Consider the following 19,216-nt stretch of genomic DNA (forward strand, 5'->3'; position numbering starts at 1 on the left):
TCAGCAAGGAAGAAGCCACTGCTCCAAAACCGCCATAAAAAAGCCAGACTACGGTTTGCAACTGCACATGGGGACAAAGATTGTACTTTTTGGAGAAATGTCCTCTGGTCTGATGAAACAAAAATAGAACTGTTTGGCAATAATGACCATCGTTATATTTGGAGGAAAAAGGGTGAGGTTTGCAAGCCGAAGAACACCATCCCAACCGTGAAGCATGGGGGTGGCAGCATCATGTTGTGGGGGTGGCAGCATCATGTTGTGGGGGTGCTTTGCTGCAGGAGGGACTGGTGCACTTCACAAAATAGATGGCATCATGAGGGAGGACAATTATGTGGATATATTGAAGCAACTTCGTAAGACATAAGTCAGGAAATTAAAGCTTGGTCGCAAATGGATCTTCCAAATGGACAATGACCCCAAGCATACTTCCAAAGTTGTGACAAAATGGCTTAAGGATGACAAAGTCAAGGTATTGGAGTGGCCATCACAAAGCCCTGACCTCAATCCTATAGAAAATTTGTGGGCAGAACTGAACTGTGCGAGCAAGGAGGCCTACAAACCTGACTCAGTTACACCAGCTCTGTCAGGAGGAATGGGCCAAAATTCACCCAGCTTATTGTGAGAAGCGTGAGAAGGCTACCCGAAACATTTGACACAAGTTAAACAATTTAAAGGCAATGCTACTAAATACTAATTGAGTGTATGTAAACTTCTGACCCACTGGTAATGTGATAAAATAAATACATGCTGAAATAAATCACTCTCTCAACTATTATTCTGACTTTTCACATTCTTAAAATAAAGTGGTGATCCTAACTGCCCTAAGACAGGGAATATTTACTAGGATTCAATGTCAGGAATTGTGAAAAACTGAGTTTAAATGTATTTGGCTAAGGTGTATGTAAACTTCTGACTTCAACTGTATATCCCGGATAAGATTGAAAGTAGACAAAATGAATATAAGTCGGTGATTGCATCCTTATCAGTTTGTGTGGTTACATACAATACATGTGGACAGAACAGCTGTGAGACAGAGAGTGTTCCTGTACTCCCAGGTAAGACCCTTGCTTTCGGTACCACTGAAGGTCACAATTTTTTAAATATATTTTTTTAACCTTTATTTTACTAGGCAAGTCAGTTAAGAACAAATTTTTATTTTCAATGAACAGTGGGTTAACTGCCTAGTCGCTCTGGATAAGAGCGTCTGCTAAATGATGTAAATGTAAATGTTCAGGGGCAGAACGACAGATTTTTACATTGGCAGCTCTGGGAATAGATCTAGCAACCTTTTTGGTTACTGGCCCTATGCTCTAACCACTAGGCTACCTGCCACCCCTGAAGATGTGTCACCATCCAGGCCCATGTCACAGCATGCAGTGGCCTGATACCAAATACATTATGTACCTTTCATCACCAAAGCCATGTTAACATCTACTGCACATGTGGAACAATTCAACCCTTTTGTTAGTGTTATTGATATTGATTTGGAAATGCAAAAAAATAATTGTCTCTCACTGTCATCTGTGTTTACTTCCAGCAAACTTAACATGTAAATATGTGTATGAACATAACAAGACTCAACAACTGAGACATAAACTGAACAAGTTCCACAGACATGTGACTGACAGAAATGGAATAAAGTGTCCCTGAACAAAGGCGGAAAGGGTGGTCAAAATCAAAAGTAACAGTCAGTATTAAGTGGCCACCAACTGCAGTGCATCTCCTCATGGATTGCACCAGATTTGCCTATTTTCCTGTGAGATGTTACCCCACTCTTCCACCAAAGCACCTGCAGGTTCCCGGACATTTCTGGGGGGAATGGCCCTAGCCCTCACCCTCCGATCCAACAGGTCCCAGACGTGCTCAATGGGATTGAGATCAGGGCTCTTCGCTGGCCATGGCAGAACACTGACATTCCGGTCTTGCAGGTAATCACGCACAGAACGAGCAGTATGGCAGGTGGCATTGTCATGCTGAAGGGTCATGTCAGGATGAGCCTGCAGGAAGGGTACCACATGAGGGAGGAGGATGTCTTCCCTGTAATGCACAGCGTGGATATTGCCTGCAATGACAACAAGCTCAGTCCAATGCTGCTGTGACACACAGCCCCAGACCATGACGGACCCTCCACTGCAGAGTACAAGCCCTCGGTGTAACGCTCATTCCTTCGACGATCGATGCGAATCCGACCATCACCCCCGGTGCGACAAAACCACGACTCGTCAGTGAAGAGCACTTTTTGCCAGTACTGTCTGGTGCAGCGACGGTGGGTTTGCGCCCATAGGCGACGTTGTTGCCGGTGATGTCTGGCGAGGACCTGCCTTACAACAGGCCTACAAGCCCCCAGTCCAGCCTCTCTCAGCCTATTGCGGACAGTCTGAGCACTGATGGAGGGATTGTGCATTCCTGGTGTTACTCAGGCAGTTGTTGTTGCCATCCTGTACCTGTCCCGCAGGTGTGATGTTCGGATGTACCGATCCTGTGCAGGTGTTGTTACACGTAGTCTACCACTGCGAGGGCGACTGCTATGCACCATTAGCCTTTATACAATTTTATGTAATATACTAATGAATCATTATGTGATCTTGCAAGACATTGATTCCGCTTTGATCTAACTTTACTAAATGAGCACCATTGTGAGGAGTGATACTCTTCAATTTGTAATAATAAGTGATGATTAGGACTATTAGGGGTAAACAACAGAGAGGATCATGTGGAGTTTTATGAACATCAAGGTAGAAACGCTGAGAATTTGGTTCCTAGATCTCTTTGATGTGATAAGGTTCATGCGTTGGATCAGTTTGCCTGCGTTTCTGTAAGCTAAGCAATCAGACACTAGGGCGAGTTCAAGTGTGATTTAGGCCGACATGAGCCCCAGTTCCTGAACAAACTGTTTTGAGGACAGCTGTTTTAGAAACCTCTGGTAGAGTTTTCTGTCTGTGACTGTTATGTCAGATTTGGCCAGCTCCAAGTGGTCAAGCCTCTGACAGACGGGCCTCTGCACACACGCCAATAGTTATTCATCATTCATGCCACCGGACAGAGAGAGAGGAAAGGGAAGAAATCTCAATTTACCTACCTATAGGCAGCTATAGCCTAGATTTTTAGTTAGTTTGTCAATCTAACGTTTTGATAGAATTTTTTTTTTCCAGAATTTTTTTTCCCAGCACTGTGTATTTTCTAATTTAAAAAAAAGTGAGTGAGAGTGCTGCACATTTCATGGACTCAAGATCCACAGGCAAGGATGTACAATGCAAACAAAGTGCTCCTGAGTGGCTCAGCGGTCTAAGGCACTGCGTCTCAGTGCTAGATGCGTCAGTACAGACACCCTGGTTTAAATCCAGGCTGTATCACAACCGGCTGTGATTGGAAGTCCCATAGGGCGGCACACAATGTGCCCAGCGTCGTCTGGGTTTTGCCGGTGTAGGTCGTCATTGTAAATAACAATTTGTTCTTAAATGACTTGATTAGTTAAATGTAAAAGAAATATATATTATAAGAAAATAAAAAAATTCGCTGCGGGACTTTTATTTTGAAGGTGAACCGAAAATTCCACAATTGTGGCTAATTGTTATCGTGGCTAGCTTCACCGAGCAATGCTGAAATTGATCAACCAATGGTGTGTCAGACACCACCCACAGATGTTTGATTGACACCCCCTCATTATCATATTGAGGAAGAAATACAGAAATAAATTATATATATATACATACACTACCAGTCAACGGTTTTAGAACACCTACTGATTCAAGGGTTTTTACTTTACGTTTTAAAACATCTCTACATTGTAGAATAATAGGGAAGATATGAAATAACACATGGAATCATGTAGTAACCAAAAAAGTGTTAAACAAATCAAAATATATTTTAAATGTGAGATTCTTCAAATAGCCACCCTTTGCCTTGATGACAGCTTAGCATTCTCTCCCCAGCTTCATGAGGTAGTCATCTGGAATGCATTTCAATTAACAGATGTGCTTCTTAAAAGTCCATATTATGGCAAGAACAGCTCAAATAGGCAAAGAGAAATGACATTCCATACTTTAAGACATGAACGTCAGTCGATATGGAATATTTCAAGAACTTTGAACATTTCTTCAAGTGGTTTTTCTTCAAACCATTGAGTGCTATATGATGATTCTGGATCTCAGGGGGACCACCGCAGGAATGGAAGACTGATGAATGGAAGACTCTGAAGAGTTACCTCTGCTGCAGAGGGTAAGTTCATTAGAGTTACCAGCCTCAGAAATTGCAGCCCAAATAAATGGTTCACACAGTTCAAGTAACAGAGACATCTCAACAGAGACTGTGTAAATCAGGCCAAACTGCTGCAAAGTCCCCCCTACTAAAGGACACCAATAATAAGAAGAGACGTGCTTGGGACACGAAACACGAGCAACGGACATTAGACCTGTGGAAATGTGTCCTTTGGTTTGGAGTCCAAATGGAAGATTTTGGGTTCCAACCGCCATGTCTTTGTGTGATGGGGTGAACGGATGATCTCTGTATGTGTTTTCCCCACCATTAAGCATGGAGGAGGTGTTATGGGTGGGGGTACTTTGCTGGTGACACTGTCTGTGATTTATTTAGAATTCAAGGCACACTTAACCAGCATGGCTACCAAAACCTTCTGCAGCGATACGTCAACCCATCTGTTTTGGGCTTAGTGGGACTGTCATTTGTTTTTCAACAGGACAATGACCAACACATCTCCAGGCTGTGTAAAGGGCTATTTTACCAAGAAGCAGAGTGATGCAGTGCTGCATCAGATTACCTGGCCTGCAAAATACCTCAACCTCTACCAAATTGAGATGGTTTGGGATGAGTTGGACCGCAGAGTGAAGGAAAGGTAGCCAACAAGTGCTCAGCATATGTGGGAAGTCCTTCAAGAATGTTGGAAAAACATTCCAGCTGGACATTTTCACTTAGGGGTGTACTCACTTTTGTTGCCAGAAGTTTAGACATTAATGGCTGTGTGTTGAGTTATTTTGAGGGGACAGCAAATTTACACTGTTATACAAGCTGTACACTCACTACTTTACATTGTAGCAAAGTGTCATTTCTTCAAATGATATACTCAAATGTTTACAAAAATGTGAGGGGTGTACTCACTTTTGTGATATACTGTATATATGTGTGTATATATATATAATATATATATGAATTAAAGTTAGAATGTTTAGATAATACATAGATAAATAATTAAATACATGTAGATATGTAGAGAATTAATACATTTTAGTCAGTATTTTTCTGTTAACTTGCTAATTTATTTAATTGTGTGTGGATTTATTCATTTATTTATCAATTTATATGTGCATTTATGTATTTCTAATTTTGGCATGTTTGGTCCTCCATAACTCTCAAGTCTGTTTTGTCTTGTTGTCTGTTGAGTTACTGAGACGTGTCTTATCTCCACCTCATAATGCGCATGCGTGATCCAATCTGAGCCTTGCGAAAAGCTGTTAGATTCAGAACTCGACCGTCGTGTGCGGGACTCTGTTTCCATGATGTTGTCCTTGCCCAAGTGAAACGAAAAATACTTTTTGGAGTCTTGCTCAAGGGGCGAACATGCTTGCACGTTTCCTTGCTGACTGATCTCGACGAACAACGGATTTCAACCTGTGGATAGTGCATGTCGCGCGTCAGGAGATTACAGTGGCAGGCCAGTCCTCCAGCCTTAGTGATCCGGGACGCTCTCCTCTCTAGACTGCTGCGTGCTTGATTGTTTCCCGGCGTCGGTCTGTGGCGCGCTGTGTGGTCCAGTGTCTAGTTTATGAATGGCCCTGACATGGAGGAAATTCCGTTTCAGAAAGTCAAAACCCGGCGGAAGAAAAGCCATTGTCCACCAGGCGTCCCTCTGACTACCATCGCATGCGAGGATGAGTTCGACTGCAAGGAGCTGGAGTCTCTGTTCCAGAACTACAATCTAAAGCTGGAGCAGACGTCCACTCTCAAAGCCCTGGCGGTGCTCATCGTCATGGCATCGACGCTGGCGGTGGTGGAGTTGCTGTCCGGCCCCAATCTGACCATCTCCAAGGGGTCCCATCCGGTACATTGTATCGTCTTCGTGTCCCTCTTCATTGTCACCAACGTCAAATACCTTCAGGTGACCCAGCTCCAGCAGATCGTCAACCTGACCTTGCTCTTCGGCTTCACCTTCTCGTTCCTCTGCTGTCCCTTCTCCCTCGGCGCGGTGGGGCTGGAGCCCCCGACCAACCCGGAGCGAGGCATGTGGCAGCTCATGCTGGTTACATTCGTTGCCTACTCGCTCCTGCCGGTGCGGACTCTGTTAGCAGTGATGTTTGGAATAATGATTGCCATCTCTCATATAATTGTGACAGCCACCTCCGTGACAGTTGAGACGCAGAAATTATGGAGAACGGTAAGTAGGCTATACATAGTTAACCACCAGGCTAGGCTATTCGAATCATGGATAATGGGGCTTTAATCTAGAACAGATAAGGGAAAAGCGAGAGGAAGAATGAGCCTGTCAATATGAAGTTCAGCACCATCAAGTGGACAGCGACCGGCGGGGGTCACCGACTTGCGCGCGATACATACGATGTCTGAGCACTGCTTGTCCGCCTGCTTTGATTTTGAAATGAAATATGTTTCGGTTTTATATCTGTAATGCCCTAGATTTATGTAGAATAGGAACATCAGTGAACTCAAGGCAGGCTGTTTTTTTATAAGGAGCGCGTGCTGGATGTATGCTATAGTGGAAAGTGCAAAGCCGTGTGCGATAACGTGCGGAGAGGTGCTCAGTAGTTCAATCTAAACACGGACTTCAATGACGTGTGGCTGATTGTGATCACAACTGCAGACAGGAGAGCAGGGCCTGGAATTTGGGTTTACGAGTGCTTTAACGATTCATCTTTCCTACAATGGCCGAACATGTAACATGCTTTTCCCAAAACAACACGCGGAGAGAATGGTCGCTAAGTGCGTTGTTGGAGCCAATATCCTGCTGATAAAATCAAAAGAAAGGGAGAGCTGCTCTCATATTAGCTTTCTCCAATCAAATCGTACCTCATCATTAACATTATTTCACAATACCGACGACGGATCAGCTCATATTACCATCTACGGCTGCAGATATTGATGGGGCTTATTTCCACTCGCACACAATGGTTGAATCAGTTATTTTAACGTCATTTCAATGAAATTACGTTGAACCGACGTGGAATAGACGTTGAATTGACATCTGTGTCCAGCAATAAATCACCGATATTAGGCTAGACATCATATAATAAATTGAGACAAATTACAGACAGTAACCTACAAGTATCAACATATAACTTAATGGATTGAACTTGAAATGCATTTCAATATGATTGAAATAGACCTATAGCCTACTGTTTATGCTATGTTTTAATGCAGTCATCTCGGTTTTAATTTGAAGTGTATTTTTATACTTTTATTGTTTGTATCAATTACAAAGACATTGGCAACTTTATTTGTAGTCAACTTTGTTCTGAAGTTATCGGCGGTCACAGAGAGACGGACGAACCATGCGATTCTATGTTTAGCAGCGACCTTTCTGTGTATAAAATGACGCAGGAGGGCAAAAAACGACGCGCTTGGCTGTTCTACGAGTGGTCTGAGGCAGGCGTTTGATTACGAATGTTTTCAAGAGCAACGTTAATAACATTGGCTTTGGGGAACTGCTCGGAGATTTAACGATTCTCCTACGAAGGAAGGTTTTATCGATGAATTTAGCCTTAATATGCTTTTGGGAAACCGAGCCCATGTCTGGTCAGTCAAAGTATAAGCAGGCTTTCCGTGTTGACATTGCTTCAGTTCTAGGCTAATAGTCTCATGTTACTGAGGTAGGAGGGAGGGGGGTGAACATGCAAATAGGCAATAGAGCTGTATCTGTCTCACACCATTGACTTCAAAATAGCCTGCGTGACTGATTTGACTTGGGTCCGTGATGTGTGTGCCTAAATGATTGACACCCTTGAAAAAGATGAACAGTAATGACTGTAGGCCTATAAAATAAATAATTAAAATACTACGCTACAGTATATTGTATGCAACAACAACAAAAAATTGAAAATTATATTATTTATAATTCAGTAAGGTGTTTTTCTTTCTAAAAACGTGTTTTCGCTTTGTCATTATGGGGTGTTGTGTGTAGATTGATGAGGGGAAACAATTATTTCATCCATTTTAGAATAAGGCTGTAACTTAACAAAATGTGGAAAAGGGGTAGGGGTCTGAATACTTTCTGAATGCACTGTATGTCTAATAATATGACCCAACCTCATATCACCCTATACTGCCAACAGAGTGGAACAAAACAAACAGGACCACACAGACAGACCAGACGGACAGTGCTCAGACAGGATAGAACCGAAGTAGGCAGTGGTTGATGACCCCAACCAGATAACCAGACAGTTAATAAAAGGTCAAGCAAACCCAAAGAACTTAATACCAAAAATGTATTGACAGTCTCAACAAGTTCTCTCTCTCTCTCTCTCTCTCTCTCTCTCTCTCTCTCTCTCTCTCTCTCTCTCTCTTGGTCTTGCTCTCGCTCACTCGCTCTCTCTCTCTCTGTCATGGAGAAGTTTAGCCCTCAGTCATATCAGCTCTGATTTGCTTTCTTCCTTTAGCATGTGGCATGTAATATCTTGCTCGTGTAGCCTATACGTGTGTCAGGAGGACGGTGTGTGAAGGACAGCGCTATAGCGGTAGCAGAGTCCAGCCTAGGAAGGGAAAGCTAATCCATTGAGCCTGGAGATTAGCTCAGTGGTATGACCGTAAAGGACCTGTGTTTCAACCAACCAAGAACCACCAAGCAAGCCTATAGGCACCCTTCCCTTCAGGGTCACAGTGAGGCTATGTGTGGTGTAAACAAACCAATAATAACCAAATCTCAGTCAGAGCGAGAAGGACATAAAATGATTATGTTCCCTCTCCTGATTATCCACTACAGCATTGCTAAATTCTGTTATAAGAGTCCACCAGTACACCAATCATGTGTGATCATGATATTTGAGTCTCGTTGTCTGCATTGCAGACATGAGACCATGGATTTCTTGTGCCTTGGGGATCGGGTCAGATCCCAGCTTATCCCATTTGCTATTCACGTTGACAATATAAGCTTGTCCTCATCAAATACAATCACACACCCTACAGTACAGTATAACTAATTAACTTATTGGATGCTGTTGCCTGTATTGTGTTGTCTAAATGAGCCGCTTGTTCTTACTAGTCTATCATTGACCTAAAGTGAACAAAAATATAAACGCAACATGCAACAATTTCAAAGCTTTTTCTGATTTACAGTTCATAGAAGGAAGGCAGTCAATTGAAAATGTAATTCATTAGGCCCTTATCTATGTATTTCACATGACTGGGAAGGGACACAGCCATGGGTGGGCCTGGGATGGCATAAACCCACCCACTTGGGAGCCAGGTCCACTCACTGGGGAGCCAGGCCCAGCCAATCAGAATTAGTTTCCCCCCCACAAAAGGGCATTATTACAGACAGAAATACTCCTCAGGCCTCAGCTCCCCATCCTCAGATGATCCTGCAAGTACAGAAGCCAGATGTGGAGATATTGGGCTGGCATGGTTACACGTGATTTGCGGTTGTGAATAGGGCTGTGGCGGTCACAAAATTTCTTCAGCTGGTGATTTTTCAAGCAAATAACTTTCGGTCTCACGGTAATTGACCGTTAATTAAAATAAACCCATTTAGCATCTCCTGGCTTCCACAGATAGCCTACACGCCACAGATACTGACCTTTGGAACATCTACATTTTAAGAAGTCTAATAAATCCATGTAATGTAACCTACACCATCACAATAAATCCATAATTTATTTTTAGACAGGTCTAAAGAAGCATGATATGAAGAAAATTGAGTCTATTTCAGACGAACAGAACAGAATAGCACACTCTGGCTATGCCAAATGGATTTGGGCAACACTAGTTCATTTAGCAGACAAGATTTTCTTCGAATTCCGTGGCATTATTGTATAGTATGAAGAATACAAGTAAAAATAAGTAAAATAGAAAGGATATTTTCTCCAAACGATTTGACGGAGTGCACACATGCGGCTATTCTGTGTTGAGAGGTTAACAAAGAAATAGATACTCTTATATGGTTAATTTAGAGTTATTAATATAACTTTAGTTGTGATACAAACGTTGGCCTATATGTTATTTTTAAAACATTCTAAGGCTGCACGATGAGACTCTAATGATGATTTGAAAAATGTAGCTTGAATGGCATGAGCTCTGCTTTGCTTTTGTTTTTTGTGCGCAGGCTGTACACACTACATCAGTTACTCATTCACAATTTGACAAGCACTTGATAATTGATAACAATTGTTGGAAAAATGACTTGTGTCATGCACAAAATAAATGTCCAAACCGACTTGACAAAATTTAGTTTGTTGACAAGACATTTGGGGAGTGGTTGAAAAACCAGTTTTAAATTATTCCAACCTAAGTGTATGTCAATTTCCGACTTCAACTGTATTACAGCAGACCTTGTAAACACCAGTGGTGAATCACCAATCAGGGTCTATAGAAAAAATTACTGCTGGTGAGGAAGACAGGCTGACATACAGTGTATGTGTGTGTGTGTGTGTGTTTGCTTGTGCGTGTGTGTCTGTGTTTGGGTGTTAAAGGTCACATCTCCAGGCCCAGTCATGCTCAGCCACATGGAAAACACTCAGTTTACACAGGCTCTGTCTATCTGTTGTTCTCTCCTACCTGACCTACACTCAGCTGGAAGCATAGCCCACTTATGTTTACCCCTCTGTGCTTTCACACACACACACACACACACACACACACACACACACACACACACACACACACACACACACACACACACACACACACACACACACACACACACACACACACACACACACACACACACACACACACACACACACACACACACACACACACACACACACACACACACACACACACACACACACTGAGTGATTGCTTCCAAATGTGTATTGACAAGACAAAGCAAATACTTCATTTTTGACTTCAAATGAACGGTTGTGAATGTGCAGTACATCTCTTTTCTCTTCCTCTGTCTATACTATGTATCAGTCCGTTAATGTGCAGTACATCTCTTTTCTCTTCCTCTGTCTATACTATGTATCAGTCCGTTAATGTGCAGTACATCTCTTTTCTCTTCCTCTGTCTATACTATGTATCAGTCCGTTAATGTGCAGTACATCTCTTTTCTCTTCCTCTGTCTATACTATGTATCAGTCCGTTAATGTGCAGTACATCTCTTTTCTCTTCCTCTGTCTATACTATGTATCAGTCCGTTAATGTGCAGTACATCTCTTTTCTCTTCCTCTGTCTATACTATGTATCAGTCCGTTAATGTGCAGTACATCTCTTTTCTCTTCCTCTGTCTATACTATGTATCAGTCCGTTAATGTGCAGTACATCTCTTTTCTCTTCCTCTGTCTATACTATGTATCAGTCCGTTAATGTGCAGTACATCTCTTTTCTCTTCCTCTGTCTATACTATGTATCAGTCCGTTAATGTGCAGTACATCTCTTTTCTCTTCCTCTGTCTATACTATGTATCAGTCCGTTAATGTGCAGTACATCTCTTTTCTCTTCCTCTGTCTATACTATGTATCAGTCCGTTAATGTGCAGTACATCTCTCTTTTCTCTTCCTCTGTCTATACTATGTATCAGTCCGTTAATGTGCAGTACATCTCTTTTCTCTTCCTCTGTCTATACTATGTATCAGTCCGTTAATGTGCAGTACATCTCGTTAATTTTCTCTTCCTCTGTCTATACTATGTATCAGTCCGTTAATGTGCAGTACATCTCTTTTCTCTTCCTCTGTCTATACTATGTATCAGTCCGTTAATGTGCAGTACATCTCTTTTCTCTTCCTCTGTCTATACTATGTATCAGTCCGTTAATGTGCAGTACATCTCTTTTCTCTTCCTCTGTCTATACTATGTATCAGTCCGTTAATGTGCAGTACATCTCTTTTCTCTTCCTCTGTCTATACTATGTATCAGTCCGTTAATGTGCAGTACATCTCTTTTCTCTTCCTCTGTCTATACTATGTATCAGTCCGTTAATGTGCAGTACATCTCTTTTCTCTTCCTCTGTCTATACTATGTATCAGTCCGTTAATGTGCAGTACATCTCTTTTCTCTTCCTCTGTCTATACTATGTATCAGTCCGTTAATGTGCAGTACATCTCTTTTCTCTTCCTCTGTCTATACTATGTATCAGTCCGTTAATGTGCAGTACATCTCTTTTCTCTTCCTCTGTCTATACTATGTATCAGTCCGTTAATGTGCAGTACATCTCTTTTCTCTTCCTCTGTCTATACTATGTATCAGTCCGTTAATGTGCAGTACATCTCTTTTCTCTTCCTCTGTCTATAGTATGTATCAGTCCGTTAATGTGCAATGTGTTTAGGCCAGGTGGTTTCTACTACCTCAGCTTCACTTGGCATTTTATGCATTAAAGGGTCAATCAGCAGTTCAAAGAATACCAGAGCGGAGCACACGGCCACTGATTTGGTAAATAGCTGAGGAGTGGGACTGGAAAATGTAACCACTCTAAAATTCATAGACAGAGCTATGGATGCAATGACTGACTATCCATGAGATACTATTATACTTTTAACCATGCTTTGAGGCTATGCAGTGTTTGTTTTCAATTACATTGTTTACCAACAAAGGTGAAAACAAGCTTATTTGAAAATGGCAGTAATTTGAAAACGTACATGTCCATTATCATTTATTCAATATTTAACCTTTATTTAACTAGGCAAGTCAGTTAAGAACAAATTCTCATTTACAATGACTGCCCACACCGGCTAAACCCTAACCATAACGATGCTGGGCCAATTGTGCACCGCCCTATGGAACTCCTGATCAAGCCCGGTTGTGATACAGCCCGGGATCAAACCAGCATCTGTAGTGACGCCTCTTGCACTGCAATGCAGTGCCTTAGACCTCTGCGCCACTTGGGAGCCCATTTCTCCATACTTTCTCGTTGTAGACATTCAAGAGCGGCCTGGAGTGTATTTTCTTAACCCAAAATAATAATTTCCTATTAACATTACATTTTTTTTATTCAAACATCCCCTGGGCCAGATTGAATGGGTCCGGTCTGCCAGTCATTCTGCTAACGGTAGTGAAACTACCTTCAACATCCTTCAAACTTCACACAGAGACATAAATGGTACCCATGTGTTCATCTGACTCTGGGTAAGTACAAAAAGGGGCTTGATTGCCAAAAAATGTCTCAATGTCCCTTTTGAGATCCTTTATCATCTCACCACAGCGCACAGCCGCCTCTTCCTTTATCATCTCACCACAGCGCACAGCCGCCTCTTCCTTTATCATCTCACCACAGCGCACAGCCGCCTCTTCCTTTATCATCTCACCACAGCGCACAGCCGCCTCTTCCTTTATCATCTCAACACAGCGCACAGCCGCCTCTTCCTTTATCAGCTCACCACAGCGCACAGCCGCCTCTTCCTTTATCATCTCACCACAGCGCACAGCCGCCTCTTCCTTTATCAGCTCACCACAGCGCACAGCCGCCTCTTCCTTTATCATCTCAACACAGCGCACAGCCGCCTCTTCCTTTATCAGCTCACCACAGCGCACAGCCGCCTCTTCCTTTATCATCTCACCACAGCGCACAGCCGCCTCTTCCTTTATCAGCTCACCACAGCGCACAGCCGCCTCTTCCTTTATCATCTCACCACAGCGCACAGCCGCCTCTTCCTTTATCATCTCACCACAGCGCACAGCCGCCTCTTCCTTTATCATCTCACCACAGCGCACAGCCGCCTCTTCCTTTATCATCTCACCACAGCGCACAGCCGCCTCTTCCTTTATCATCTCACCACAGCGCACAGCCGCCTCTTCCTTTATCATCTCACCACAGCGCACAGCCGCCTCTTCCTTTATCATCTCAACACAGCGCACAGCCGCCTCTTCCTTTATCATCTCAACACAGCGCACAGCCGCCTCTTCCTTTATCAGCTCACCACAGCGCACAGCCGCCTCTTCCTTTATCATCTCAACACAGCGCACAGCCGCCTCTTCCTTTATCAGCTCACCACAGCGCACAGCCGCCTCTTCCTTTATCATCTCACCACAGCGCACAGCCGCCTCTTCCTTTATCATCTCACCACAGCGCACAGCCGCCTCTTCCTTTATCATCTCACCACAGCGCACAGCCGCCTCTTCCTTTATCATCTCACCACAGCGCACAGCCGCCTCTTCCTTTATCAGCTCACCACAGCGCAGTGGCACCGCATCAGTCAGTCTATATTTCAGATGACGTCAACATAATGGCTTTTTAACCCACAGAGTGCCAGGATTTTGACTGGTGATATTTCAATTTTGTAAATATTCCATAATAAACAGCTAAAATAATTAATTATTTTTTTTAATGTTCAATTAGCTAACGGCCCATCCAGACCGTGCCTAAACTACAGTATATTGAAACAAATTTCACACATATAATAATAGATGTGAGCCCAAAGACAAGATTAAATAGATAATGGTCTGATGGGTGACAAAAGTATTAATTGCCAAATTGAGACTGATGACCAGCAGCATACATTGACAGCATCCACTGACAAAAGAGCTGACCAAAAAACACTTTTTCAAATCATCCTGTAGAGGTCCATGCAGGCAAGATGTTTTGATTGCTATACCCTATCGGAGAGAGCAGATTCTAAGCTTTCCAAATTCACCTGGTTTTGCCAAACAACTCCCAAAATGGCACAGAATATGGTAATAATATAACCTTTTCCTAGTATAACCACAACTCCACTCCTCCTCTTGTGAGTGCTGGTGGAAAACAGTGATGAATTGTATTCTGTTATCCCTTTATATTCTTACTGTAAAATACAGTATATGTGTTGACTGTGGTTGGGCAGGGAAATGAATACAAGCGTGTTATGTATGCTAAATTGACAAGTTGATTTCATTGGCATGGCGAAGCCATATAGCCTCGGCAAGTACTGTAAGTACCTATACATAAAACTCAAAACATGCTATTCTGTTCTTTTGAAATAAATTGTCTTTTGTATCATGTTTAATATGACATTCCTAAACTAAATATGAATGATTTCTCTGTGATTGTGGATATTACATTTGATTTATTTGACTGCCGGCTATTCTACTGTTAAACATGCATACGGTCATTTCGACCGTCATGGTGCTTTGAGGTAGAAATGCCCCAAAGGTTTTAGTCTTTTATGATATTTATCTCAAAGGACTGCTAGAGTGTTAAATACACTTCATTTGGAAAAGTCAGAGACAGGTCGGTTCAATGTTTTTATTGAAAGGAACTTATTAAAATTCCCCAAAATTCAAAACAGTCAGATTGCCGTCTTGTGGTAATAAAGAATTACCGAAAGTGACCTTCTCGTTCCACAAAAGAAATGTGCCAGTGTTTCCCCTAGGATTTTGGAAAACAGCTGCATCATGTATTTGGTATTTAAGACCGTCTTTAACTTGAGAGCATAGTGTCGCTCAGTTGGTGTGAGAGCATGAGACTAGGAATACTGAAGCCACACCTTCAATTTCCGCAGGGATCCTATGTCACTTTGGATGAAAGATTACGAGGTTATGTATGCTAAGTGGCATAATGTTGTGTCGTTTTTCTGCTTGCAGCTGGTGGCCAACACAGTGCTGTTTACCAGTGTGAACCTCTCTGGATTGTTTGTGCGCATCCTGACTGAGCGAGCACAGAGGAAGGCTTTCCTACAGGCACGCAACTGCATCGAGGAGAGGCTGCGCATGGAGGACGAGAATGAGAAACAGGTAGAAACACACATGCCCACACACACACAAATTCCCACGGACACACTAGCATGCAGACACACAAACACACATTAACAGAAGGCATAAGGGTAAAATCAGGCTTCTATATTTCTCTCATATTATTCCTTTAAACACACTTGGTGACTCATTCACACTTTTTTTTTCCAATTCCGTTTGTTCCACCACCTTTTATCTCTCACTTTTCTTATCTGCACCCCCACTAACACTCTCCTCTCATATTCTCAAGTCTGATTGACTTTTAAGTATACCTCTCTTTCCTTCTCCTCACGCTGTCTCTCTCTCTCTCTCTCTCTCTCTCTCTCACCCACCCACACACACAGGAGCGACTTCTGATGAGTTTGTTGCCCAGGAACGTGGCGATGGAGATGAAAGAAGACTTCCTGAAGCCTCCTGAAAGGATCTTCCACAAGATCTACATCCAACGCCACGACAACGTCAGGTAGGACACCCATCCAAACTCCAAAACTCCCAACCCAGAGTCAGGGGTAGAAACTTGGCATTGATTAGCTCCGATGATCATTTAAACGATATGGCTGCGTTTTAGAAGTCTCTGGAAGTCTCCTGCCAATAGCTTAAAATATGATTTATTTTATAGAACTGGGTCTGCTCTACTCATTCGGCTGCCCAGATAACAAGTCACTTTGATGAATGGTGCTTGATTAATTAGATCAAAACTGAATGAATGTCTGCAAGATCACATTATGATAGTATTCTACATACATTTGAAGTATTCTACGTACATTTGAAGTGGTTGAAAAACCTGCTTTTCAACCACTCCACAAATTACTTGTTAACAAACTATAGTCGGTTAGGACATTTACTTTGTGCATGACATGAGTAATTTTTCCAAAAATTGTTTACAGACAGATTATTTCACTTATAATTCATTGTATCACAATTCCACTGGGTCAGAAGTTTACATACACTAAGTTGACTGTGCCTTTAAACAGCTTGGAAAATTCCAGAAAATTATGTCATGGCTTTAGAAGCTAATTGACATGATTTGAGTCAATTTGAGTTAATTGGAGGTGTATCTATGGATGCATTTCAAGGACTACTTTCCAACTCAGTGCCTCTTTGCTTGACATCATGAGAAAATCAAAAGAAATCAGCCAAGACCTCAAGTCTGGTTAATCCTTGGGAGCAATTTCCAAATGCCAAAAAGGTACCAGGTTCATCTATACAAACAATAGTACTCAAGTATAAACACCATGGGACCACGCAGCCATCATACCGCTCAGGAAGGAAACGCGCTCTGTCTCCTAGAGATGAACGTACTTTGGTGCGAAAACTGCAAATCAATCCCGAAACAATAGCAAAGGACCTTGTGAAGATGCTGGAAGAAATAGGTACAAAAATATCTATATCCACAATAAAACGAGTCCTACTGTATATCAACATATCCTGAAAGGCCGCTCAGCAAGGAAGAAGCCACTGCTCCAAAACCGAAAAAGCCAGACTACCGTTTGCAACTGCACATGGGGACTAAGATCGTACATTTTGGAGAAATGTCCACTGGTCTGATGAAACAAAAATAGAACTGTTTGGCCATAATAACCATCATTATTTTTGGAGGAAAAAGGGGGAGGCTTGCAAGCCAAAGAACACCATCCAAACCGTGAAGCACAGGGGTGGCAGCATCATGTTGTGGTGTGCTTTTCCGCAAGAGGGACTGGAAGGAAAATTATGTGGATAGATATAATGAAGCAACATCTCAAGACATCAGTCAGGAAGTTAAAGCTTGGTTACAAATGACCCCAAGCATACTTCCAAAGTTGTGACAAAATGGCTTAAGGACAACAAAGTCAAGGTATTGGAGTGACCATCACAAAGCACTGACCTCAATCCTATAGAACATTTGGGGGAAGAGCTGAAAAAGCTTGTGCGAGCAAGGAGGCCTACAAACCTGACTCAGTTACATCAGCTCTGTCAGGTGGAATGGGCCAAAATTTACCCAACTTATTGTGGGAAGCTTGTGGAAGGCTACCGGAAACATTTGAACCAAGTTAAACAATTTAAAGGCAGTGCTACGAAATACTAATTGAGTGTGTGTAAACGTTTGACCCACTGGGAATGTGGTGAAAGAATAAAAGCTGAAATAAATAATTCTCTCTGCTATTATTCTGACATTTCACATTCTTAAAATAAAGTGGTGATCCTAATTGACCTAAGACAGGGAAGTTTTACTAGGATAAAATGTCAGGAATTGTGAAAAACTGAGTTTAAATGTATTTGGCTAAGGTGTATGTAAACTTCCGACTTCAACTGTAACTAGCGTTTGGCATATTACTTGAAAATGTGATTACCGTGATTAAGGTAACCAGTAACATTATTTCAATTGACATAATTTATACTTTTAAATTTAAATTAGCAACGGAATGTCATGTGCCGAGAGAGAGTTCGGGGGCTTGCAAAGATAATCTTGCTCTGCAGCTGAAATGTACCATATACAGTGCATTCGGAAAGTTTCCAGACCCCTTGACTGGATAAAATAAAATAAAATCTTCTCATCAATCTACAAACAATACCCCATTATGACAAAGTAAAAACTGGTTTTTAGATTGCATGTATGTATGTATGTATGTATGTATGTATGTATGTATGTATGTATGTATGTATGTATGTATGTATGTATGTATGTATGTATGTATGTATGTATGTATGTATGTATGTATGTATGTATGTATGTATGTATGTATGTATGTATGTATGTATGTATGTATGTATGTATGTATGTATGTATGTATGTATGTATGTATGTATGTATGTATGTATGTATGTATGTATGTATGTATGTATGTATGCATGCATGCATGTATGTATGTATGTATGTATTATATATAAGTATTCAGACCCTTTACCCAGTACTTTGTTGAAGCACCATTGGAAGCGATTACGGCCTTGAGTCTTCTTGGGTATAACGTAACAAGCTTGGTACACTTGTATTTGGGGAGTTTCTCACATTCTTCTCTGCAGATCCTCTTAAGCTCTGTCAGGTTGGATGGGGAGCGTCGCTGCACAGCTATTTTTAGGTCGCTCCAGAGATGTTTGATCCGGTTCAAGTCCGGGCTCTGGCTTGGCCACTTAAAGACATTCGCAGACTTGTCCCGAAGCCCCTCCTGCGTTGTCTTGGCTGTGTGCTTAAGGTCGTTGTCCTGTTAGAAGGCGAACCTTTCGCCCCAGTCTGAGGTCCTGAATTCTCTGGCCCAGGTTTTCAGATCTCTCTCTGTACTTTGCTCCATTCACTTTTCCCTCTATCCTGACTAGTCTCCCAGTGCCTGCTGCTGAAAAACATCCCCACTACATGATGATGGCACCAACATACTTCACCGTTATGGAACACACTGGAGGGATGGTGCCAGGTTTCCTCCATATT

The 19,216-nt window shown here is 42.2% G+C and overlaps 1 protein-coding gene across 3 annotated transcripts in view; it reads left to right on the forward strand.

Moving 5' to 3' along the window:
* Window positions 1-5,462: 5,462 nt before the first annotated feature.
* The window catches only part of LOC124041773 (adenylate cyclase type 1-like), a 74,404-nt gene continuing 60,650 nt past the window's right edge, over window positions 5,463-19,216 (forward strand). For all 3 annotated transcript variants that reach the window (XM_046359770.1, XM_046359771.1, XM_046359772.1), the window contains exons 1-3: window positions 5,463-6,385; window positions 15,670-15,819; window positions 16,161-16,279. In XM_046359770.1, the coding sequence (XP_046215726.1) occupies window positions 5,777-6,385; window positions 15,670-15,819; window positions 16,161-16,279 (878 nt within the window). In that variant the 5' untranslated portion in view covers window positions 5,463-5,776. The remainder of the gene's footprint in view (window positions 6,386-15,669; window positions 15,820-16,160; window positions 16,280-19,216) is intronic.

Source organism: Oncorhynchus gorbuscha, linkage group LG08, assembly GCF_021184085.1.
Source record: "Oncorhynchus gorbuscha isolate QuinsamMale2020 ecotype Even-year linkage group LG08, OgorEven_v1.0, whole genome shotgun sequence".
In the NCBI taxonomy this organism is placed as follows: Eukaryota; Metazoa; Chordata; class Actinopteri; order Salmoniformes; family Salmonidae; genus Oncorhynchus; species Oncorhynchus gorbuscha.